General features: G+C 34.4%; 1 protein-coding gene across 1 annotated transcript; it reads left to right on the top strand.

Moving 5' to 3' along the window:
* Positions 1–16,465: 16,465 nt before the first annotated feature.
* Positions 16,466–24,664, top strand: LOC120092947 (Beta-glucosidase, GBA2 type family protein). The gene is made up of 18 exons (XM_039051207.2): positions 16,466–17,382; positions 17,518–17,628; positions 17,730–17,786; positions 17,945–18,021; positions 18,118–18,217; positions 18,414–18,487; positions 18,955–19,055; positions 19,139–19,242; positions 19,826–19,879; positions 19,960–20,015; positions 20,106–20,144; positions 20,611–20,752; positions 20,892–21,076; positions 21,517–21,584; positions 21,782–21,854; positions 22,385–22,446; positions 22,550–23,843; positions 24,115–24,664. Exons 1-18 carry the CDS (start codon positions 17,302–17,304, stop codon positions 24,374–24,376), a joined length of 2,940 nt encoding a protein of 979 aa, XP_038907135.2. The 5' UTR covers positions 16,466–17,301; the 3' UTR covers positions 24,377–24,664.
* Positions 24,665–26,637: the final 1,973 nt, after the last annotated feature.

Raw genomic sequence — 26,637 nt, 5'->3', positions numbered from 1 at the left:
AGTTTTCATCTAAATAGTTTCCTTGAGATTTTGGGATTCCCACTCTTAATTTTCTTTTCCAATTATTTTTTACTTCTAGTTGTGATTGGTTGTAGAACTTATCTCTTCAAATGTGGCTTCTTGGTTATCAAAATCTTGATCTATATTACGTGGAAGAGTCATGTTAAGATGTTTATCCTTTGCTAACTCAAAGTTATTAACAACCATTTTTTATAATCTTTGAGATTCTTTGGGTTTAGTTAAAAAGTTTTCACTTTGAACAACAATAGAAGAATCAAAAGCAACTTCCAAATTTTTATTAAGGAAGAGATAAGCTTACCAGGATCACTCGGTTTTGTTGAAGAGGAATTTTCTTTTTCTTGTGGTTTATTATTTGGTTCAGGATTAGGAGAAGAATTTCCACTTGTTTGAGCCTGAGGAAAAGTTTTTTTTATTGAAACGAAATTGGGTCTAAAATGTTGAATATTGCTAGCATTATACTTTTCATCAACAGTGGTATACACTTAGAGTTCAATTATAGTTAAAGAGTCAGTTGGTTTAAAGATTTCAAAATGTTGCAAAGCACATCTACTTGGGCTAAAGCCCATCAACATCTTTTTCAGTTATTTGCTCGTGACGTGGTTTCATAAAAAAGGGAGGCACGCTACCCTAGAAAGACATATTGGCATGTTGTAGAATGGATCCTAGGATATGTGAAGGGTACAATATCTTATGGATTATAATACTCTCAACATAACCAAGATACAGGAAAACTTGTTGGATTTGTTGATGCAGATTATACTGCAGAGAGAGATAAAAGAATGTCTCTTTCAGGTCTGGTTTTTACTCTAATGGAAAATACAATCAGTTGGCATTCTACATTATAATCAGTTGTTGCTCTTTCAACAATAGAGGCAGAATACATTCATGTGACGGAAGCATTCAAAGAAGCCATCTGGTTGAAAGAACTTGTTGAAGAACTAGGAGTATGTTTGAAGAACCAACCGATTATTTATTGTGATAGCCAAAGTTTTGTCTTTCTATCAAGAAATCAGACATTTCATGAAAGAACCAAACACATTGATCTACGTTTTCATTGTATAAGGGATGTAATATCCGAAGGGAAGATAAAACTAGAGAAAATCACCTCTAGTGATAATGCTGCAGATGTACTTACTAAAAGTCTTCCCAAAATAAAACTTGAGAGATGCCTAAAAGCTCTCAAAGTTGGAAATTGTAAGTCTCTTTGTGAGAAGGTAAGCCTTTCTTTTCTTTTCTCTCAGATCAGTAATATTGTTCAATGCCACCAAGGTGGAGAATTGTTGAATATTGCTAGCATTGTACTTTTCATCAGCAATGGTATATGGGCTAAGTCTATATACTTAGAGTCTATTATAGTTGAAGAGTTAGTTGATTTAAAGACTTCGAAAGGTTGCAAAGCCCGTCGGCATATTTTCAGTTATTTGTCTGTGACGTGGCTTCATCAAAAGAGGAGGAACGCTACCCTTTATGGAGCTGATATTACTTTTTCCATTGTTGCCTTATCTTTCTTCTTTTTCCTTTTTCTGTTATGGAGAAAGGTATGTATGCATGTGTTATTGTAACAGAGAGAGTGAGTTGAAAAATTGTAGAGAGATATTTGCTGAGAGAGTGAGTAAATTTGCTCTATTCTTTCTTGTTGATTCAATACGAGTAAAGAAGAAGGCATACAACAGTGGATGTAAATCTCTCTTGGAGAGGTTAAACCACTATAATCTTAGTTGTTCTCTCTCTCTTTCCCTTACTCTATTTTCTTTTCATCTTCTTTATCATTTTGTGAATTATTTGTATTCTCATGAAATTTGAGCCAATATCCATATTGGTAAGGCTCTTCCAATCTTGTTGACAATCTTTAATTGAGTGGCCTATTCGACCACTGTGAAAACAAAAGTCAATGAGTCTCTCGTAACGGATATCAATCCAACGTCGTTTCAGAAAGTTTGTTGTTCTTAGTTTAAACCATGTCGGAGGGGCTTAGATGTCACACCCCCTCCCTGACTATCCTTTATTCTAGTAAGGAAATGTGATTGCAACAGTTACCACCCAACTAGTTGAACTTACTACCTAACTTCCTAAATCACCTGCTTAGAAAACCTAGTAAACAAATGTATAACAATACAAACAGAACAATTTAACTAGCATTCCAACAAAAATAGTAGCATGGTTTCTTACATCCTAAAATAAACATAACATATATACATTATAAAAACTAGTGGGTCCCAACAAGCTAGCCTAGTCCTTTATGAACATGACATGTGTATGAGTATAAACAGAGTCAACACCTAAACTTCTTCCCAAACTAAGTCCTTGAGTGGCAAAGTAGCAGCAGAGTTACCTCTTGGGAAATTGACTGCTACCTGGGAAGAGAAAACATTTCAATGAGATGAACTATTAGCCTAGTGAGTGACTAAATAATTTCAACATCATGCTTAAAATTTGAAAATCACCAAGCAAACTCATACTTAAAACTTTTAATCATGGAACTTTTAGGAAGCATTAAACAACTGAATCCTTAGTTGAGAGAGAACTTCTTGGCTTAATCCCTCAACATCTAGCCTTAGTTGGTGTGGAGTGACCTCGACACATCCAACGTCGAATCTACCTACGTGCACGTGGTTATAACTGTTGGGGTTGATGCTCTAAAGTTTCGTGTCATGTAGTTTGTAAACAGTTTATACGAATGCTTGTGTTGTTAATATATGATATTTACTTCACATCATGTATTTTTGCTCAGTTGCTTGTTTTATTTGCTTTACCATAAACCAATAAACATAAAATCCCTGGTTATTTGTATGTGACTCAAGCACGTATGTGGTGATATACAAGTAGATCATCTCTTGAGTGATAACCAAAATGGTCTGTAGTATATGGATATAGGAGGGAACCTTATCCTGATGATGCTACGGATGCGACCCGCTTTGTGGAATGGTCACAAGTGTTGTGACTTGTCACAGATGGTCTGATCCTGATCATTCATGTTGAGGACATGCAAGCGGGGGAGTCCTATACAAAGAGTTTGTATAAAACCTGACCACGAAGTGTTAACGTCTCGTTATATAATACCGTTCATGACAGAGACTTTACATCACTAGGATGACCATAAGTAACATGATCTCAATCTTGAGTGAGTTGGGAACTTCTGCCATTAAGGGCAGTCCTTTGATTTGTATGGATACGAGTGGCCAGGTCGCCAATTCAAACCTACCATTTTGGGGATTCGTCTGATTTGGGAGCTGGGAACTCAGCTACACAAGATGAAATTCACTCCTTCCCTGAGGCAGGGGTAAGTAGATAGATAGCTCCCTTAAGGGCTGATTCCAGGGCTTGAACGATATGGCGACACACACCTTCTCTTAGCCTGAGAGGTGTTTACACATAGTTGGAGTATATTGTCTTGTTCATTAGAGGAATCAGTGGTACTTAAAGAGTGAGATGTAACTACAGGGGCAAAACAATAATTTGGCTCAGCTGTACTTACGAGCATCTGTGAAGGGTCATCGTACTCATGATTGGTTATATCCGATGGACATAGAAATATATCTGTGATAAGAAGAGTTCAGCTGTTGGTCTTTAGTGGAATGCCTGACAGTTAACGGATGGTGGATCTCGTGGCTAAAGAGTTTAGTCAACTATTCACGGATCGTTGGAGCTTTGAGCCACAGGTCCATTAGGTCCCTTGGGTAGCTTGGATAAAGTTGAGAACCAGTGTTTGGGTTAATTTGAAATGTTCAAATTGACAAGAGGAAGTTCGATTATATATGATATAATTGGACTGGTTAATTATATATGATATAATTGGCTAAATGTATGAGATACATTATTTTGGAAGAAATTAGATATAATATGATTTATATCAAGTAGAGGAGAAAATACTACAGTAGATATGTGATATCAAACTATAGGATTAAAATATAATATGATTATATTTATTTATTAATTAATTGATTAATTATATGATAATTAATCCAAAAATCACGTTTGGACGTAGGTTAGTGGGAATAAGTCGGTTATTGTAACTGATGAAATAAAAAAAAAATCGTTTCATTTTTTAATCATTTTTCGTTTAGTCGTCCAAAAGAAATCATGAGAGCGCGTTGGTAGTATGGTAAATGATCGCTTAAAGAATCGAGAGCCTATACGATAGATGCCTCGCGCCTAAACGATCGCACACTATATCCTACATGATCGGATAACTTCTCTAAACGATCATATATTGTGCCGATTTTGCTAAACGATCGTATACCTTTTTTTAAACGATGGTTCAGTAAAATCTACACGATCGTGTAGCTTCTCCTAAACGATAAGCATTTTACTATGCGATAGCGTTTTTTTTTCTCCCACTTGCTTATCACCTACAGGATCTGGTATTCCTCATTCCTCTACCAAATTCACCAAAGACCATGCTTTGGGTCTCACTTCAAGAATACCCGGGACTCTTTTCTGGTGATGTTGTCCCTATGGCGTTCGTGTTCGCGGTTGTTCGTGCTGTTGTAGTCGACACTTCTGTTGGGCGTTGGTAGATCGCATGGAGGTTTTCCACTACTTTGAGTGCTGAAGTTTGAAGAACGTCTTTAACTGGTATGACACTTTTTCCCTTGTTATTTTGTTTTTCATAGCATGCCGATAATTAGTGTTTGTTTGCATAACTGTATGTTGAATATATATTGTTGTATTTCGGTCACTGTGAGATCGAAGCGATCCGAACGCGCTCATGGAACTCTTCAGTAAGAGATCTTTCAATAACTAAGTACCATTATACCTTAGGTACTATTGCCCAGATACCTTCTCATTGTCCTTTAGTATCGGGTTCTAATATTCATCATAAAATTTATACTTTAAAATAAATCACACTTTGAAAGCATGGCATCACAAGATATATGCTTAAGTATCTTTGTTAACAAGTTTCATCCCTAACGCATGCTCTTTGGGTAAATAAGTAATGAATACTTAAGTCATGCTCATACATTCCTTTTAACATAGCATGCGTTGATAGCTTTCATGAAACATAGTTTGCTTGGAAAATATTTTGATCATAAATATAGACAAGTATAAGTCTAACATTTCATAAGCATGTGCTACTAAACATTTAAGAAAATATTGACTTGTCACTCACGGCTTTGGCAACTCCTTTAAGGTTGATAAGCTTCCCCTATTGGTGTCAATCCTGTGGATGCAATAATATACTTTAGCATCTATTAGTGATCTCCCTTTGGAGATTAACTTGCATATTTAAGCTCAACATTATGTTTAAATAGGGTATTCTCATCTCAACGTATACCTTTTATGCGTCCAACACTTGGGGAAAAAATCTTGGTTGTTTAAGACTAGGTCATGCGGCCAACTAACACCAATCGAGTGCCAGCGCCTGCCATGCGCTTGCCCAGTTGCACGCCTTCACACACTCAATGCAACCCTGTTCACCCCCTACTTTATGCGTTTACTTGCACACCGCGCATGTTAGAGTTAAATAACATGCAGTAGAAGTATCAATGATCCATAAGCATTCAAATTCACTAATTTTGGCATAAACTAAAGCATACTTTTCTAAAAAAAGGGTTTTAAGATCATACCTTTGAAGAACTCTCCAAGAACTTGATTGTACAGCAGCAGTCTTCACCAAAGATCACCGTAACCACCTCAAGATCTTCCCCACTATCCCCTTGGAGCTTTAGACAGAGTTGTGAGACTCAAGAACAGCTTGAATCAATGAAGAACAGTGAAGAACTCATAGCAACTCACTTTGAAGAACACTTTCTTCTCTCTGAAATTTTCTCTCAAAATTTTTGTATTAGCATGCCTTCAAATAACTCTAAATTTCTTTACTTATTACAGATGAACATGCAAAGAAGAGAATTGCAGGGCTTGCAGCTCATGCTTGTAGTATTAATGAAGAGAAGGCAATGGACTTTGTGTGAGCATAAAGAAGATGATATTGGAAAATCAACATTTTCCATTTTGAAAGCATGCAAAACCATTTTCCCAATTTTCTTTTAAAATCAAAATTGATTTCAAAAAACCATTTTTGATTTGATAAAACTGAAAAGTGATTTTCTAAAATTAATTTCATAAATTAATTTAATATCAAATATTAAATTAATTTTTACATAATAATCATCTTCATATATTTAAATCATATTTAAATATATATTCTCATGTTTCGTTTAATTTGAACGTTTCAAATTAATTTCTCAAGCTACTCTAAAGCTTAACCATTTATGAGTTAGTAGGGAGACCTCGCAGACCTACAGATCATGGGTTCCAACGATTCGAGATTAATCGGCTAAACTCATTAGTTCGATTTAACCCCATTCGTTAACTAATGGGACACTCCACTATAGCCCATAGTTGAACTCCTCTCACTGTAGATATATTATGTCCACTTAATAACCATAATCAGTAAGTTGATCCTTCATAGGTTGTTCGTAATCACAACTAGGTCAAAATTACAATTTTACCCCTGTGAATACATCTTGTTCCTTAAGTTCCTACTATCCCTCTAATGAACAATTTTGATTCATAATCTCTATGAATCAAATCCTTTCTCTATCATGAGAAGGTGGGGCCCCGATTGTTCAAGACCTGGAATCAGTACTTAAGAGAACAACCTATATACTAACCCTAGAAGTGAATTCCATCTTGTAAGGCTATGTCCCCAGCTATTCATCCGGTCTTATCCCCAAACCAGTAAGCTTATTGAGTTGTGCTATTGGACTACTCTCACCGTTTGCAGATCAAAGAATAATCCCAAACAAACAGGAGTTCATAGCTAGCTCAGTATTAAGATCAAGTTAACCTCGGTTATATGATAAATGAAATAGTTAGTTTTAACCGTAAACAGTTGTTATAAAGAAAAGTGACTATTTTCGTGGTCCACTCTATATGCAAACTCATTGTATAGGATGCCCCCACTCACATGTTTCAACATGAACGATTTGTGGATCACATTGTTTGTAGCATCTTACAACTTCTTGTAACAACTACAGAGTAGGCTGCATCCAATAGTGTTACCAGGATGAGATACCCAATTTCATCCATATACTTAGTAGACCATTTAGGCTATATACTGTCAACTTGATCTTGTTTATGTCACTACATAAAGTTACAGTATTCAAACTATAGCCAAGGATACATTTATTGGATTTCCATAATAAGATGCAAAATTAACAAATCATTATTATTGATAAATATAAAGTTTAACATGAACTGCGAGTTATAGGACATTCCCAACAGCACAGCCCTTGCATCCAATGCCCAGAACAGTCGCTCGCTCAGTCTGACGTATGCCATCGTCTTCTTGCATATAGCCTGGTGCCTTCCCTCGTGCAAGTCTTTGCATCACTCACCTCTTGCGCGCGCGCTGTCTTCAACTCGTCCAAGCTTCCAATGTAAGCCTACTCAATGCAACATGCGCTCCCCGCACAGCACATCACTTAGCTTGGTTGCTCGCGTGCGTGTCAGCCCCCCATCTTGATCTGCCTGCTTGATCAACCCAAGCAACTGCCTGCTTGTTCAAAATTCTCAAAATCAACTTGTAATTCAAACAACTCATTTTCCAAGTCTTTCCTTAAAAGATTTCCTTCTACTTGCTTACCTTAAATTTTGAGCTCAATATTCCTCGTGGTTTGGCCAAAATCCTCAAATCTTCAATATTGACCCAAAGTCACCCGAGAGCTCGACCTTCTTGCAATTTCTTTGAATTTTAACTTGATTCTTATGGAGTTTCATTCTGGCAGGTCTAGATCATCGACTAGACTCATAAAGCTTTCAAATGGCTTTGGAATTACTCTAATAAAACAATTAGATCGTTTAAACCACTCTTTTGAAGCTAACCTTCCCCTTTTATACCACAGACTGCATGCTTCCCTCTACTTCAAGCTGCCACCTCCTCCCACTAAATGAGATTAGATGAATTGATTATGGGGATAGTTGGCCACTTAATCGATGGTTAAGCTACTTGGCCATCAATGCAAGGCCTATTCCTCACCAACGTTTGCTACCTCTTGGCTGCATGCCCTTTGGACTTTGCACTGCCTAGCCTTAGCCAACGCATGGCTCAACTCACCGCATCACCCACTAGGTGCACACCTTGGCCAACATGAACTCATACTATCATGCATCACCACCAACCAACGCACAGACGCTTTCCTTGGCGCTTACTTCATCCTCAACGCTCTTCCATCGACAACGCTTACCTCCTGTGCCTTGCACCAACGCAACCCAAGCAGGCGCCCAAACTTCTAGTGTATAGGGCCTTCATGTCGCACCTGCTTGCCACACAATGCGCAACGCATACTCTAGCATAACTCATTCCCTCGCATAGGCCCATGGCCAATGCATAGCTCCTTGCTACACATTGGTCAGCGCACACGCCCAACCTCAACACCTAAACTGCCTTGTCCACGCTAAGCGCTTGACAGCCTAATACCTACACGCCTAGCCTTGTCGCGCACTCCATCAGCCTCTGAAGGCATGGACCACCGCCTGCCCCTTGTTAACTCATAGCAAGCCCTCGGTCACACTTAGCCACCAAACGAGCTTGCCTAACCCCCAAAGCCAAGATCAACGCCCTTTGTGTCTTCCTATCAACGCCCACAACAAGGCCAATACCCACGGCATCCACACCTATCTCTAACACTTAGCCATATTTCCCACTTACTAGGCTAACACATAACTACCCAAGAACCGAATCTTGAAATACTCATAATCTCACTTTGTCATCCTTCTCATTCTTCAACTTCTCCCTACAAATTAACATTAGCTTATATGTCAACCAATTCAACACATTAGCTAGCATAATTTGAACATATTTAAGTAGGAACAGTAGGGTTCGGGATTTACATTAGATATATCCAATAGGATTCGGATTCTCATGTTTTCACCCTAGCAGAAATTTTCTTGATCTGAATCTACTATAAGAAATTCACCTATCAAGTTTCCCATCTTCTCTGCCATGATACTGTTTTGAAATCGAAGAGCAGGTTCTAAGATTCTTACCCAGAAAGCAGCAAATCGGAATTCGTAGTCAGATATGCTTAAATCGGTCTTTGGGGTTTCCAGTAGTATTAATTGATTGTAAAAAATCCAGGGACCGGCTGTCCATTTTGGACTAGAATCTCAATAAAAAGCGGTTTCTTCCCAGATTTTCTACCATAAAACCCAATTTCGTTCTTTATCATGTTTGCATTAATCATGTTCCTTGATACAATCTTCCCAATGAGGCAAAACTCTAATTGACTTTTTATTTTCTGTGCAGTGTCATTGTCCAGATCTTCACTAGGGGCATTTTCTTCATCAGTTACCTTTAATTTCCTCCAATCCGTCAGTAAGGAGTCTGATTCCATCTTGAATTTTTCTTCTTTCCAATGAAATCGCCAAGCACAGCAACGGATGTCTGAATAGGGGTTCCCACCAAGAACAAAATTGGGGGGGATCTTGCACCCTATAGTCCTTTAAATATAAAGACTTTTAAGTATTAGGTTCTAAATTCAAATTATAATACAAATTTAAAAAATCACACTTTATATTAATTCAACTATTAAGTTACAAATTTAGTCTATGAACATTTAGGTTTGTACCTAAAATAATTATGAACTTTAAATACATTTCTAATTTGTGCCTAGTCAGTTTTTAAACTTTTAATTTTGAGTCCAATGAATCATTGGCATATTGACCACAAAAATAAAAGTTTTTTTTTTTCTTCTTCTTCTTCTTTTTTTTTTTTTTGGCAAAAGTATTGAATTAAATACATGGGGTGGGGGAATTGGACCTCTAACCTCAAGGTTCATGATACACGTACTATATCAATTGAGTTATGTTCATTTTCGCCATTAAATTAAAAGTTTAATAATTTTCCAAATACAAAATTTAATTATAGATATAATAGATTAATTCATTTCTCTAAAAATATTAAATATGTCATTATCTTATATTAATAAGTAAAAGTTTTAGAATCAATTTGACATTTTTGAAGTTGAATGATTTAATTGACAAATTAAAAAAGTTATTAGAGGCCACACCGAAATTTACTTACTAAAAGTTTTTGCATAAAAGAAATAACGGAAAATAATTCCTAATGGTGGCCAACCCACAAATATTTTTTGGCAATATATATATATATTATTGGCTTAAAAAAAAAAGTTCAACTATTGACTCCCATTAGAAGTGAAGGGACATTATATTTTCTTTAAAAAAATATATAAAAAAGAAAAAAGGAAAAAAGAAAGGGACACTGAATTTCATTAATAGAGTTTGGTTTTTAAAAAGGCTTGGTTTAATGTGGATGCATCTGTCATTGACGTCATTATTATTTTTTATTTCCCCTAAAAATAAATTTAATTGGAATGAGCTTCTATAATTGAAAACAACTTTTTTTTTCCCTCCACTATTAGTTGTTTACTTTTTTATAATTGGGGTGGCTTTTTTACAATTTTCCTTTTTATGTTTTTCATTTTTTTATAGCCGTATTTGAACATTCAATCAATTTTTTTTTTTAAAAAAAAAAAAGGACTTTTCTTAGCTTTGAAAATTGCCATGGTTGATGAAAACATTTTTATAAAGTAGATTACAAAATAGAAAAAAAGAAGGAAGCGTCTATATATATAAAAAATTAGATGATAACTATTGAAATATTTAAAAATAATAACAAAATATCACATTCTATCTGTGATAAATTGTAATAAACTACTATATGTGTCTATGTATGTCATAATGGTCTATTTACAGTAAAATTTTGTTATATTTATAAATATTTTGATTCATTTTTCTATATTTGAAAACAACCCTTATTTTTATAGAATTTAATGCTCCAAGGTTTAGAACTACTCCATATGATTTTGGTTGAATGCTTCTAATTATTAGGGATGTTAAAAAAATCCGATGACCCGAAAAAAACAATCAATTCAACTCAACCAAACTCATATGATTTGGTTTGGGTTGTCAACTTATTTGAATTGGTTTTGATTCAAATAAATGAAAACTTTATAGGTTAGGTTAATTCATTGGTTCACCTAAAATAACCCAAGCCAACCCAAATCAATCCAAATTTATTAGTACTTTTAAAAAGTATTTTTTTTTTTTACTTACAATACTACATATAATGATTTAATATCATTTTTTTATAATTTGTTCACCAACAACTCTTTAAAATAAATTTTTTAGCACTTTGAAAATAAATTTTTCATGATATAAATTCAAATTGAATTATTAATCTTAAATATACGAAAGTAATTAAATAATTTTTTTCATATTAATGTTTGGGTCATTGTTTTAAATGGTAAAAATGCTAAAAAGATTTTCAAATGTAGCAAAATATCGTTATCTACCAATAATAGACCACGATAGACCGTGATAAACATTTATCAATGGGCGATAGATACCTATTAGATAGATAGATGTTTATCACGGTCGATTACAGTTCATCAATAGATAGTAACATTTTGCTATATTTATAAACAAGTTAGTTAATTTTCCTTTACGTGGAAACAACTCATAACATTTTACTTATTTTTACAACAAAAATTTAAATAAAAGACTCAAGTAATCCAAACCCCAATCAAAATATTTTATGGTTGGACGAATTGGGTTTATTATTTAATAAAGGTTGTTTGGGTCGAAGAAACTCATAACTCGAATAATTAAGTTGAGTCCAATTTTTTTTTTAATCCAATCCAACCCATAAAGACCTTAGTAGGTAAAACAATCAATAACAAAAAAAAACTGTATTGTTTTTAAATTGCAATTTTACCAAACAATTTTACATTTATATATAAAAAAAAATGTATACCCATTTTCTTATACATTCGCATACGAAATATGAATTTTTTTAATAATGTTATTTTAATAATCATTAACAAAATTAGGATTGAGTGGAAAATATTGTCAAAAATAGGTATTGTAATCGTGTATTCGGTACACAACTACCACTGAATCGTGTTCCGGGTACACAATTACCTGTGACCTGCACGCGCAGACTGCCACATGGATAGTCATGTAGTGTTGATCAGGTAATAGGGGACGGGGTCCACGATTACCCAAAGTCATATACCGGGTACACGACTTAGTGGTCCTTAAACCCGTGTCCTTCCTCTTTTTCCTCCCATCCAAAACGTTTTCTTCCTTTTCTTCCTCTCACTACCGTTGGTCGCCATCTCGCCATTGTCTGCCGTCTCCCTCTGCTGCTGTCGCCGTGAGCCGATCTACCCTCTACTGTCGTGAGTTGATCTATCATTTTTCGCCATCCTCCTTAGGTAAAACTTTTTCTTTATTTTTTTCTAATATATGAATTTGTATATTTGGGCTTTTATAGATTTGTTTATTTGGGTTGATTTATAGATTTATTTATATGATTTTATATAATTGTTTATAAATTTGTATACTTGGGCTAATTTATGTATAGATTTGTTTATGTGATTTATGTATACTTTATAGATAGATTTATGTATGATTTGGGCCCGATCCACGATTATATGAATCGTGGACCCAGTCCATGAGTACATGATTGACCAATCTACCATCCGTGCTTACGTGGTGTTTTAATCGTGTATCGGGTACACAATTTCCCTTCCCCACCAAATCTACCATGTTTTTGTCAATACTTTTCATTTCCACCTATTTTTTAAAATTCTTTTCCATATACCCCATTTTTGTCATTATTTCAAAAATCAATTATATTTTTTTAACTTTCTCCCAAAATATGTCTCATTTCTATTAAATCTTTCTCTTTTCTTTTTTTTTCTTTTTTTTTTTGTGTGGGAATTTCTATTATAATTTTCAACCACTTAAAAACACACAAGTATATATATTCTTTAAAGATTTGAAGACAACTTTAATTTGGGTAATTGACAAAAAAATAACCTTTTTCAAGTTTTGATTTTGACTTTTGGACCCTTTTTAAAAAGTTTATTTTTTTGACCCACAATTTTGAAAATGAATAAAAATTACCCTAATACCCTTCACATTTCAAAATTCACTCAAACCCTCAAAACCCTCACTTTTCTTTTCCATTCTCCCTCTTATCCATTTCAAAAGTTCTCAATCTCACTCCATTTCGCTCTTCCCATTCTACATTTCGTTGTTATTCTCCTTTTCATTAAAGATCATTTGGGATTTTTCAAATAAGGTATGGACTTTCATTTTTTTCACTCAATGTATTAGTTTATGTTAGATGTTCTTGTGTGAATATTTGAAATCTATGTTAGATCTATGTTGAATGTTATTTTTTTCCTAAAAACATCATGTTCGACATTTTCTTAATAAGTTTGAGCCTAAAATGCGTTTTTGGAAATCGGTCTTATCCGGCCGGGCTTCATACCATTGTGACCAGGTATGTGACCGGGGGAGCAAGTTTGAGGTTGCTTTGGGATATATTTGGGGAAGAGGGGAAGATTGTGCCCTGTGGTAGACCAGCCGGGCCGTATGTGTATCTCTTCCTTTCCTCTCTTTCCCACCCATACCCGGTCGAAATACACATACGGCCCAGTCAGTCTACCATTGGACACAAAATGCTTAGCGCGCGTTGTAGCTAAACAATCGTGTAGTGCCATCGTTTAGCAAATACAATGTATCGTTTAGTTCCTACGCCAAAGTTAAACGATCGTGTAGCATTTAAACGCATCGCTTAGCTCCCGCAAGTACACGAACGTTTAGCGTTCAACATCACAACGACCAGCGTCCATTACTATACGATCGTCTAACTTTTCTTCACATCATGTAACGTTTGGAACTAAACGATTGCTTAGCAACTGAACCTCAAAATGGGAAGCTTCGGTGAATATTTGAAAAAAAATTGTCAATTAGTTTTGGATAAAATGATTTTTTGTGAATAAATTTTTTAGGTGGAGAATTTTTTGTGAATTAATTTGGTAGGTTGGTTGTTAAAATTGAAAGTGAGAATTTAATAAGGGACATAAGAATAATTGTACAACCAATATTTTCCATACTTACCTCATTTTCATTAAGGAGTAAAAAAAAACTTATTTTTCAAAAATAGGTTAAAAATACAAAATCAAAACTCTAAATAAGTCATTTTTGTCCAATTTTCCCTTTAATTTATCCTCAAATACAAGTCAGTAGAATATTATTGGCACACAAGCTTAAAAACAAGAAGAAAACCTTTTAACAAAAAAAAAGTGTGTGAGAGAGAGAGAAAAAACTTTAATATTTTTAAAGGGAAATGTTGTATATCCAATTGTATATGGGACCATAATAAAGTATTGACATTTATTTATGTGGAAGAGATAGAGTTAAGAAAAAGAAGGGGGAAATGGAAAATGAAAAAAAAAAAAAAAAAAACATTTAGAACTAGAAGTGTGAGAGAGAATATTATATAATTTTTTTATTATTAACAAAACGACGTAATTTAAAATTTAGTAAAAAAAAAAACTATAGTAAATGTAATCGATAATGAGGTTTAGATTATATATATTTCAAATTTAATTCATGAGGTATGCAATTGATTCATTTTATATTTTAAACTTTTAAAACTCTTAACATGTTTATTAATGTTGTAAGTAATTCGTTATCTTGAGCTTTCTAACTAATATTAATTAATTTGGTTTAAAGAGTTTAGCCAATTAATCTCAAATCGTTGGAACTTATGATCTGTAGGTCATATCTTGGATTAGTGAATTAAGTAGTTTTGAAACATTCGAAATTGAAATTAGGATTTTGAATTAGAAGTGTTCAAATTCAATTTAAGGTTTCATAATTATATGGGATATAATTAATGTTTAGTTTATTGGAATTAAATGTAAATTGGAGGGATTAGAATATTTAAGTATTGATTTAAATATTGTATTCCATTAATAGGATCCATGTATAAATTAGGTGTTTAATTAATTAAATAAAACTTTTTCAATTTTGTAAAATTCAAAATCAGTTTTGAATTTTTAATTAAATTTAGTTTTGGTGAAAACTAAATAAAAACAAAATTGAAAATGACAAAAAAATAGCAAAAGGATGAAATTGGAAAATTCATTTAGTGGAAATTTCCAACATTTTTCATTTCTTAGTGGTTTCTTCTTAATTAAACACCTAGTCCACTCACTTAATGCTGATTGAAGTGTCAATCAGTTGATTAAGTGATTGGTTGCATGTTTAAATACTTTTAAAACTCCAATTTTCATATTGGAAAAGATTCATGCAATTTTTGAATTTCAGAAATTTTGTATTCTCTTCAAATCCCTCTTTCTTCCCTAACTAATTGAGCTCAATCTGAGATTCCACCTCTCAATCCAAGTTAGAAGATAGTAGAGAAGATCATTGTGGTGGTCTACTGGAGATTTGGAGATCTAATTCGTGGAGAGGAGCTGAAATTGCAGAGTTTCTACAAATGTATTGTATTCAAAACCCTCTTTCTTGAAACACGTTTTCTTGCATACTTTTAAACTCAAATTAAGTGTAATTAGAGTGCTTATTAATTCTTATTTTTTCTATTACTTATATGTTTATTCTATCAATATTTAATAATAGTTGAATAATTTTTCATGCTAATCATATGATTGAACATATGCATAATGTCATTTCTTCGTTAATATTGATTTCTCTTTATTGTAGTTTCTATAAATAAGTGAGAGACTATTTTTTTAGTACAATAAAAGATAATGTACCGTATTTGGATTGATAGATTATTTAACAATATATAGCACTCTATTTATTTCAAAATCCCACTACATAATCTAATGCAAATAGACTTAATATAATGTAATAAAGATTTGCTTTTCAAAATTGATAAATTACTTCTATTTGTTGTTTGAAAAATTATAATACAAAGCTTGAACTTTTCAAAATCGACATAATTGACTCAAAGCTTCACTTTCTAAGATATTTTTCAAAAACATCTATTGGTTAGCTTAAATAATGTCAACTTAGGAATGGATTTTCACACATTAATGACATTTTTTTAATCTTCTGAGTACACATATTGACGACTTATTTAAATATCGATTACACTCAAAATATATTATCTAAATTAATACATGCATACATCAAATCAATGTATCAATTTAAAATAATGTATAAATTTTCAATTTTTTTTTTTGGTTTTAATAATTACGAAGTAGAGAGCAAACACAATCATTTAAGATGATAATCAATGTTTTTATCTACTAAATTATGTTTGAATTAGTAAAAATATTTTACATTTAACTATATGAGAGATATCAAAAAGAGTATAACTCAATTGTCATATAGTACGTGTTAATGATTAAAAAAATTTATTATTCGAAAAAAAAAACTATACGACATATAAGAATGATTAAATTTGACTTTGTTAAGAAACATTTCCAAAAAGGGTTTTTAAAAATTTAGCCTTAGCCTCTAACTTATCCAAAAAAAGAACCGTACATAGTTTTGGAAGATAATAATGATAAATTAGATCGTTAAACAAGTAAACAACGAACAAATACGATAAAACTCAATAAAAAAATGAAAAATAAAAAAGCGAACAAATGCGATAATAAAAACAAATAAAAATAATAATAGCCGATGCCGACTTACAATTTTTCCTTTTTCATTTATTTTTTCTATCACGAATTCACTTCCATCATCATCTTCTTCCCCCAAAAAATAAAGCCAGAAGAAGCAAACGCGATAAAGTATTTCAGAAGAGTAGAATATCAAAAGAGCTGCTCTGTTCATATTCCAATTCTCAACCGGATTTGTACACCACTAGGCGATCAAGCAGCCGGAGATGAAATCCAGTTGACAGGTGGCTCGCCGGCGATGTGCCACGCTGCTCCCTAGTATCTCGCTCTCTATCCAATCAATTCAAGCCTTGTGTATTCTTTTTTAACTCTTTTTTAATTTTTTTGGATTTTTTTCTTTCCGAAGCTTAATTTGACGCGAATCCCGAGCGTTTCGGTTCTATTTTGTTAATAAAGTGGACTGGAAATCAATTCTTGAACGGCGTGTTGTTTGTTGTTTGTGTTCGTACTGGATCGGACAGTAGTCCTTGGATATTTTTTGGATTTGGATTTGGAGGTGTGGAGCTTGGTAGGGTAGGGAATGAGAATTGTTTTTTAATTTTGAATTAACGTAGTGGTTTGCTTTGGCTTGGTTTTTGATTTGGCGTTTGTTGTACATTCCGATTTGGAGCTGGTACTTGTCGTTTTTCTCGCTCTTGATTGGAGCTGAAGGTAGCTCCGTGGCTTCAATTGCCTTGGAAGAAGGTTTTGATTTCGGGAGGAATTTCGTTTACGCTAGCTACGGCATTTTATATTTGGAGCTCTGTGTTTGTTTTGGGCTGTATCTCCGCTTCTCATCTGCAATTGATTTGTATTTCTCAACATGGTTAGTGGAAATTTGTTTCACTGTAGAAAGAACTCATGGCCACCGGAAGAGTATATCAGCAAGTCGACTTTGCAGCTGGTAAGCTTATTGGTTTTTTTTTTTATATTGTGAAATCTTCAGTCTCGGCAACGTTTCCTTGAAACCGTCATGAATATCTGTTAAAACTCGTATGTGGTTTCAATGTTTTTCATATCTGATCTTCTTTTCTTGTAGTTCGATTTTGATAGTGCTTCACCACCGGAACAAGCCTGGAGAAGGAAATTGAATGGCCATGCGAATCTTCTTAAAGAATTTAGTGTCACATTTGTTGAGGCGATTAAAATGGTAAGTGATGTGGTCTCGACATTTTTTGTTGTGCGGGAGATATCATGTCTCATCAATATCTTCTTGAATGGTTTGAGTGATGTGGAATTTTACTGCTATAGGTTCGACTTGGTATTCGCTTGTGGTCCTACGTAAGGGAAGAGGCATCCCAAGGAAGGGTAATCTCCTATAACTTAAAAAACAGTTTCTTTTCGACATCTCTGGATGATTGACGTTAAATTTTTATTGTAATCGTGACTTTTATATTTTTAATACCCATTTCCCTTGAGGATTAGTTTAAGACTCTGAAACCGAGAACAAATTTTGATTTGTGCAGAAAGCACCTATTGATCCATTCACCAGAGAAAGTTGCAAACCTTCAGCATCTCAAGGGGTTCCACTTGGAGGAATGGGGTATGTTTTGGATCTATAGGCATGATACATGATAGTAAGTTCAATGTTCCATAATACATTCTTAATCTCTTGGGGATTTCTTTAAATGTTATACAGAAGTGGCAGTATATCCAGAGGGTTTAGGGGCGAGTTCAGACAATGGCAAATTATTCCTGGTACATGTGAAGCTTCTCCTGTCATGGCCAATCAATTTTCTGTAAAGCCCTGCCTTTGAACTATCTTCTAGGATATTTGTTAAAGATGTATGAAGTGTATTTAAGAAAACATATAAAAATAAATATAAGAATGGGAATATTCCTGTATAAATATTGTTTCCTTTACTCTATCAACTATCTATGGTCAAAACATGTATTTATTTTCAATGTGGTTAATATGCTCTGATGTGTCTGCAGATTTTTATCTCTAGAGATGGAGGAAGTAAAAAATATGCGTCTGTCTTGGCTCCTGGTCAACACGAAGGCTTAGGGTGAGGCAATCGGCTTATGAAATCTCATTTTTTGAAAATTTGTTTATGTTAAATGCTTGACTCCCAGCAGCATCTTTTTAACAGCTCAATCTAACCATGCATGCCAATCTCTTAATCCACATCATTTAACACATTCAAATACTAGTTATTCTTCCAAGATCCTCAAAGAAGAGCTGACTGTGATTCATCTAGTTACCTGGAGGCTAGTTTCAATGTTTTGTATTGAAATTAATGAACACTTTGAGGCCATAGGCTGTTGGTGTTATAGGGCTAGGCAAAATCTTTGAACTCTTTAGCTCTAAAATAATCTAAGCAAGCCTTGTGTTCTCTTTCAATTAGTACTAACATTAAGATCCATACACGGGATCTGTGTTGGCAAATTATGGAACCAGTTGCTTCTAGTTTTAGCCAATTTTTGCCTTCTAATCAAAGTTGCGGTAGAATTTGAACATTATTCACTATCGTAGGAAAGCTGGAGACTCGGGGATATCATCATGGGGATGGAATCTTGATGGCCAGCATTCCACATATCATGCTTTGTTCCCTAGGGCATGGACAGTATATGACGGTATCATTCTGTTCTGTTTTTTGGCTTAGCTTTGAGTCTCTGCTGTCTCTATCACTGATTAATATCACTTTTTTTTTTTTCAGGTGAGCCAGATCCAGAACTTAAAGTTTCATGTAGGCAAATATCACCATTTATCCCACATAATTATCGAGATAGCAGTCTTCCCACAGCTGTTTTTGTATATACAGTATGTTCTCTTAGTACTAATCTTTTGCAGTTCTTTCAAAAAGTTATGCTTCTAGTTATAAATGAAATTATTTTTAGTTCGTTGAGCAACCAAAAGTACTAAAAACCTCTTGTATGAGAAGGCAAACTCAACGTTAAATGTTGCATTTGAGTGTTATTCTACAAACTGGCCTTTGGAATTGATATTGTTCATAACACGATTCCATTAATTAAATGCCGCATTCATACAAGGCACGTCCAAAAGGCAACTGATACTATTTGATTTGATTCCTACAGTCTTGCTTAATACTCTTACTTTTGGAATTTTTTTGTTGGTGGTTTTATGTTGCATGAAATAGTTTTTTAACAATTTTTTTTTTTTTATCTCTTTAGTTCTTTGATTTTAGTAGTAAGAAACGATGCTTTATTTTACATTTGTTGTGTTTTCTATGTTACCTTGTTTAAGCACTGAAGCATTTAGTCAATAAGCTTTACTTCTCAAGTATGGTGGTCAATTTATTTATTACTTTTAACTTTTTGACAATTAAATTTACTTGGGATTTGTCCCTTCTACTTGATATTCACTTATGTATTTATTCTTTTAGTTGGTAAATACGGGACGAGAAAGGGCGAAAGTGAGCCTTCTTTTTACTTGGGCGGTAAGGATTTTTCTTTATCACTAAAGTAATGTTACTTCCTATGCTTCCTTAGATGATGAGCAAATATCTTGTATCTGCAGAATTCAATAGGAGGCATCTCACATTTATCTGGCGATCATGTGAATGAGCCATTTATGTGAGTACAAAGTCCAATAATTTGTAATCTTTTTCTTTCTTTCTTTCACCCTCCCCAATGTCTGATATCTGAATTCATTTTCTTCAATAGAGACGAAGATGGAGTTTCTGGAGTGCTTCTACATCACAAGCAAGTCACCAATCCTTTTACTCTATTTTGCGGTTGGTTTGCAAATTTCTTGGTTCATCAATCCCATGCATTTGAATTTTGGGGGGGGGGGGGGGGGGTTGGGTGTAGTTGAAAATGCAAATGAAGATTGTGGTGTGGTGTGCTAACTTAAGTTTCTTGATCAACGGACTTCTTGAAATAGATTTTAAGTTGATTGATGTAAGTGAAGTAGGCATCTACAGCAGTGACTTTTATTCATGAAGATTGTGGAAAGCTATTGTTGATGACTTAAGACAACCTCGCCTTGCACAAGTATCTATACTGCAGGAGTGACCAAGATAAAGTGTCCCGACAAATTGTTGGATCTAGTTGTCCAATTCTGTTTCTTATATTGTTCAACTTAGTTGCGGACTTTTGTTCCTTGTCTGTCTGCTTGTGGGTATATTAGGCCTAAAAAGAACTTAAAAGATTTGTTCAATTGTTTCAGGACTGCTAAGGGGAATCCTCCAGTTACCTTTGCCATAGCTGCATGTGAGACGCAAAATGTTAGTGTGACAGTTTTACCATCTTTTGGACCATCTGAAGGAAGTTGCATCACAGCGAAGGGCATGTGGAATAAAATGGTGCAGGTAAGGAACTTATTCTGTCTATAGTCATGTGTGGTAATGAGCAAAAGCATGCTCAGTTGTTGTTTCTGACTTTTTATCGTGTTCTCGTGCTCTTCAATATAAATATAATACAATTAAAAGAACCTTCTATTGTTGAAAGGATGGGCAATTTGATCGTGATAACTTCAATTCGGGACCAAGCATGCCTTCCTCACCTGGAGAGACACTTTGTGCTGCAGTTGCAGCCTCTGCATGGGTAGAACCTCATGGAAAATGCACTGTCGCATTTTCTCTTTCATGGTCATCTCCAAAAGTGAAATTTTTGAAGGGATTCTCATATCATAGGTATTTTATTTTTATTTTATTTTTATAATGAATCATAAACCAAGAATTCATTAAGGCGAATGAACTATACAAAAAGGGAAGTTCATATTCGGTAATAATTAGGAAGATGTCTGTTCTAAAGATATTAAATTATTTACTTTATGTTTTCTTTTCAAATATAACTGTTTGGTTTATTATTTAATAGAATCTTTGGTTTGGTTAAGAATAGTCACCAAAAATGTCTGGCATATTTCTGCTGATTCCATTGAACTCTTTTGATCATCTTCATACCTTGTGTATGCTCATACCTCGTGCATAATGCTCATGTATAGGCTCTGTGGACAAGAACTTATTATGATAAATGAAGAAAATATACACTATCACGAAAAAATGTGTTATGTATAATTATGTTCGGTCAATGTTGGAAGACATAAAGTCTAATCTTGCTGTGTGTGTTTCAGGAGGTACACGAAGTTCTATGGTACTTCTGAAAAGGCTGCTCAGACTTTGGCACATGATGCACTTACAAGTTAGCATCTCTGACTTATATTGTTCTTGATTGGACAAACTTTAGAACAATGTTCTGATTAGGATGGCCTGTACATCTTCATTCTCTTGACATACTTCTAAACCATATACTTTACATATTCTACCAATTCATTATGTTCAATCAAACAGGATGACTTAAAAATTGTATATCTAATACCCTTCTTAAATCAATGACAGATTATAAAAGATGGGAAGATGAGATTGAGAAATGGCAGAGGCCTGTCCTCATGGATGAAAGGCTACCTGAATGGTAATATTTGTCCCAACATTCTTAATCGTATGAATCTTTTGTGGAGTTTGTTTCTTCTTGCTTGATTCCTTAGGAGAGGAACTCATTCAAACACGAACACGCTTTCTAATTCATGATTTTAGAATCTCAAGAACCCAATCATATCATAGACATGTTGTGAACAACGTAAGGTCATTCTTGGAACAGATGAAGTTTGTTGTTTGGTAAAAGTGTCTGATTTCTGTTGACTTTTAGTTGACGTGTCTAGACCATTGAAAATAACATTTTATGGCAACGATTATGTCATTCATAGTGGAGTAGCCATGTTATCCAAATTTAATCAAGCATGGCTTAATTTTTTTAAATGTACAAAATTAAAGTAGAAACCATCTTAATTTTAAGAAACCATGAATTCTTATAGAACTGTACCAGAGCATTCTTAACACTAATACTGTGTGTCTAGTGTCTCCCCTATTGTTCCAAGGGCATGAGACACTTTTTTAATGTGATTCACTTTTCTATGTCTTATGTGCAACATCTATTTTCTGCAGGTATAAGTTCACATTGTTTAACGAGCTTTACTTTCTGGTTGCTGGTGGCACAGTTTGGATTGGTACTAAGCTACATTAAAATGAACTTTGTGGATTTTGAATATTCAACTATTTATCTTTCTTATGTTTACTATATAACAAATGTTATTTCTATGGTATCTACAGATTCTTCCTTCGTGGGTAAAAAAGTGCGGAATGATCAAGATGAACTAGCTAGAATAAAAGATGGTGATGTAAAAGCTACAGAAGCTAAAGTTAGTGGCAGGGGAGAAGAAGTCTCCAGGACTACGACCACCACTACTCTTGATGGGTTTGCTGGCGTTGAATTTGATGATGAAAATTCTACTTCCAGTTCCCATGCAAGTGAGGATGAGTTGATGGTTCCATTGAAAAGGGGCTATACTGACCGCTCTTATCAAACATACAAAGTATTGGAGCCAGGAAATCCTGACGAAGATGTTGGTAGGTTTCTTTACTTGGAAGGAGTAGAATATGTAATGTGGTGCACATATGATGTGCATTTTTATGCTTCCTATGCCCTTCTTGAGCTATTTCCCAAGATTGAGCTCAATATTCAACGGGACTTTGCCAAAGCAGTCTTATCAGAGGACGGAAGAAAAGTGAAGTTTCTTGCTGATGGAAAATATGGAATCCGTAAAGTGAGGGGCGCTGTTCCACATGACCTTGGGACACATGATCCTTGGAATGAAATGAATGCTTACAATATCCACGATACAAGCCGGTGGAAGGATCTGAACACGAAGTTTGTGCTTCAGGTTTATAGAGATTTTGCTGCAACCCGGGACATGTCATTTGGAGTTGATGTTTGGCCCTCTGTTCGTGCTGCAATAGAGTACCTGGAACAATTTGATAGAGATGGTGATGGTGTTATTGAGAATGATGGATTTCCGGACCAGACCTATGATACTTGGACTGTTCATGGTATTAGTGCATACTGTGGCTGTCTATGGGTTGCTGCTTTGCAAGCTGCAGCAGCAATGGCCCATGAGCTGGGCGACCGAGATTTTGCCGAAACTTGCAAGAGTAAATTTCTAAAAGCCAGACCGGTTTTGGAAGCAAAACTGTGGAATGGTTCTTATTTCAACTATGACAGTGGATCAAGTAGTAATAGTAAATCAATACAAGCTGATCAACTAGCAGGGCAATGGTATACAGCATCTTCTGGTTTGCCTCCTCTGTTTGATGACTTCAAAATCAAAAGTGCCCTAAGAAAAATCTACGATTTCAATGTGATGAAAGTTAGAGGAGGTAGGATGGGGGCTGTAAATGGGATGCATCCGAATGGAAAGGTGGATGAGACCTGCATGCAGTCGCGTGAAATATGGACTGGTGTTACCTATGGTGTTGCAGCTACGATGATCCTTGCTGGTATGGAGGAGGAAGCATTTAGAACGGCAGAGGGTATCTTCCTTGCTGGGTGGTCAGAAGAGGGATTTGGGTAAGTAAAAACTCATCCTAACCTGTTGCTACTGTTATCTTTTTCCTCTCTTTTGTCCAAAGTGATTGCACTACAGATTGCCCTTACTATACGTGCCCCCCTGTTTCTACTAATTCGTTGAAACAATCTACTTTGTAACTAAGCATAATACAATATCTACTTTACAAGCTGCGACATGACAACGTGTTTGTATCATAATATGATATCTTCCCGTTATTCTTCTTCCAAATTCAATTCATTTGATCTTATTTCCCTCTCCACTGCTCCACAGGTACTGGTTCCAGACTCCTGAGGCTTGGTCCATGGATGGGCACTACAGATCCCTCATATATATGAGACCACTGTCTATCTGGGGAATGCAATGGGCATTATCCCTACCAAAGGCGATACTCGAAGCCCCAAAAATCAATGTAATGGACAGAATCCATGTTTCCTCTTCCAACACAAAGTTTTTTAACCATGAAACCGGTGTCAGAAGAATCGCTACAAAAGCTAAGTGTTTTGGTGATTCTGTTTTCAATTGTGCATGCTAATGCTCTTTTTTTCCCTTCTTTTTTAATTAGCCCTTATAAAGTTGTCTTTGCAAAGCGATGTTGTTCATGTGCTGCCTCAAACCTCTCCGACAGTTAATAGGGTAAAATACTGAGGGTAGGTTTGGGGAAAGCATGTTTTTAGAGTTCGGTAGTTAATGGTGAAGATAACACATGGCAGTCGGTCAGAGCCTAGATAAGTTTATTCTCTCGGCAGCTTCTACATTCTGTATGAAAGTGTTTATATAGACAATCTTGTGTCATAATAATAATAATCATTTATTTTTTTAACACTCTTACTAGATTCTTGGTCTGAAGTATGGAACAGAAAATGTTGCAATTGATGTCCAGTTTGAGGAACTCCTTGAAACGGTATGGTTGATGGTTTTATATGCCTCGTGTTTTGACCATACATCTAATGGTTGGGGGAGGAGTCGCATCCAATAAGTTTGGTTAAATTATAAAAAGCACTCTAAAACTTTGCCTTTTGTTTTAAAAATATGTTTGTATTTTCAAAAGTTTCTTAAACATTCCAAAATCCACTAAAATTTTAGGTGAAAATTAGGATCTAGACTAGTATAGCGGTGATCTAGAAGGAAAATTTGGATTATCATACCATTCTAGGTTATCGCCACATCGTTTCGGGTCCGAATTGTTGGTAATTTTTTTTTAATGGATTTCTACTTCAAAGTTAGTGTTGAAATGTTTATGAAAAGAAAGTCGAGGGTAAAATTATAACTTTTGAAATAAAATGTAAAATCCGGATATTGTCTATAATTTAGGCCCTAAGTTTTCCAGATGTGGACAGAAAAGAACTAGGACAGTCATTTTGGGCGACTAAATGTGTTGCATTATTGTGATTTAATGTTACCTTTTACAACCCAATTACTTGTTTAAGGATTTGAGCAGCAGATTTCTTAGCATTCTTAGGAGAACAGTTGAACCATTAGGGACTGGCCAACTGCTAACAAAGCTTTCTCAACCCTCTTTGTTGTACTCTCTCTCTAGATTTGATGCTACAAATATAACAAAATATTAGGAATAAACGAGAGAAAAGAAAGACAAAACCTGGGAATCCTGTCTGGGGATCGCCAACCTTAGACAATATAGCTCATCAGACCTCAATTTTTTTGCACCATATCAAATTACTCTCGACTTTTCAATATTACCGAAAAAAAGAAAATTCAAATCACCCTATCTTATACAGACGGTGTCTTTCATAGAATGGATATATTTTGGGATACTTCGTCTAATTTGCTATGTATTTCCCCGCCTAACACTCCTGGCCTCAAATTCATTCCATTCTTGTTTTCCAATTGTATGTGTGTGTACACATGCACATTTATTTTCTAAATAAAAAAGGTTGATTTGCTTTTCTGTTGAATAATTTGGTGATGGGTGAATTTGTCATGTAATTAGTTATGAAGTTTTCAGGAAGAACGACTTCAAGTAATAAAGTAGCTTTGAAAAATTAGATAACAATTTTACCTTGGTTACGTTTGCGTGTGTTTTAGTTTCATCACCTTGCAGTAGGGGAGGGTCGATACATATGAACAAATGTGAGATATGGATAATATGTGGATTTATATTTAAGCTCTAAGAAGTGATGTCAATCATGTTACAAAGGTTCTGTTTTGTAATCATTTGACTTTTATTTTTTAAAATTAGACTTTCATCAACATTTCTTAAAATGATTAATCTTTTAGCCCTATTCGAAAAACAAAAACATTTTAAAGCTACTTTTGTTAGTTTTTAAAAGTTAACTTCGTTTTTTTAAACTATTGGTGAAAAATAAATAAAAAAATTTAGAGGTGAAAGTAGTATCTATAAGATTAATTTTCAAGGAAAAAAATAAAAGATAAAATGGTTGCCAAAAACAAGTTATTCAATCTGGTTTTACTTTTGTCTAGTTTTGGTTGGTTTGAATGCTAAAAGAAGAAAAATAGAAGACAATTAAAATTTTGGTGGTTATGATTTAGATAAAATTTTAATGCGATATATAAGTTTGAAAAAAAAATCAATTTAATTTGTGTTCTTGCTCAGTGTCAACAATTTTACGCTAATTTTTTTCTAAGCTCCAAAATTCAATATAGTCAACTAATATAGCTAATATAGCTATCAATAAGATTGTAATGACACAATATCACAGACTGAAATTTCTTGAATCCATAAAGATTCAACATATGCTAACACTAAAATCTAAAAATACCGTTTTTGGAGAAATTGATAAATGTAAAATAGGATTGAAAATGTTAAAATGTTAA

This window comes from Benincasa hispida, chromosome 12 (assembly GCF_027475165.1).
Source record: "Benincasa hispida cultivar pf3 chromosome 12, pf3_genome.v1.1, whole genome shotgun sequence".
Taxonomy (NCBI): Eukaryota; Viridiplantae; Streptophyta; class Magnoliopsida; order Cucurbitales; family Cucurbitaceae; genus Benincasa; species Benincasa hispida.
The sequence above is the reverse complement of the archived record's forward strand: the minus strand, read 5'-3'. Positions and strand labels throughout refer to the sequence as shown.

Excerpts from the sequence above, each read along its gene's own strand:
- LOC120092947 (XM_039051207.2), top strand. The coding sequence starts at position 17,302 with ATGGTTAGTGGAAATTTGTTTCACTGTAGAAAGAACTCATGGCCACCG. Across the intron at positions 19,880-19,959 it reads GCCTTCTTTTTACTTGGGCG|AATTCAATAGGAGGCATCTC; the intron begins GTAAGGATTTTT and ends TTGTATCTGCAG. Across the intron at positions 20,753-20,891 it reads TGTGGAATAAAATGGTGCAG|GATGGGCAATTTGATCGTGA; the intron begins GTAAGGAACTTA and ends TATTGTTGAAAG.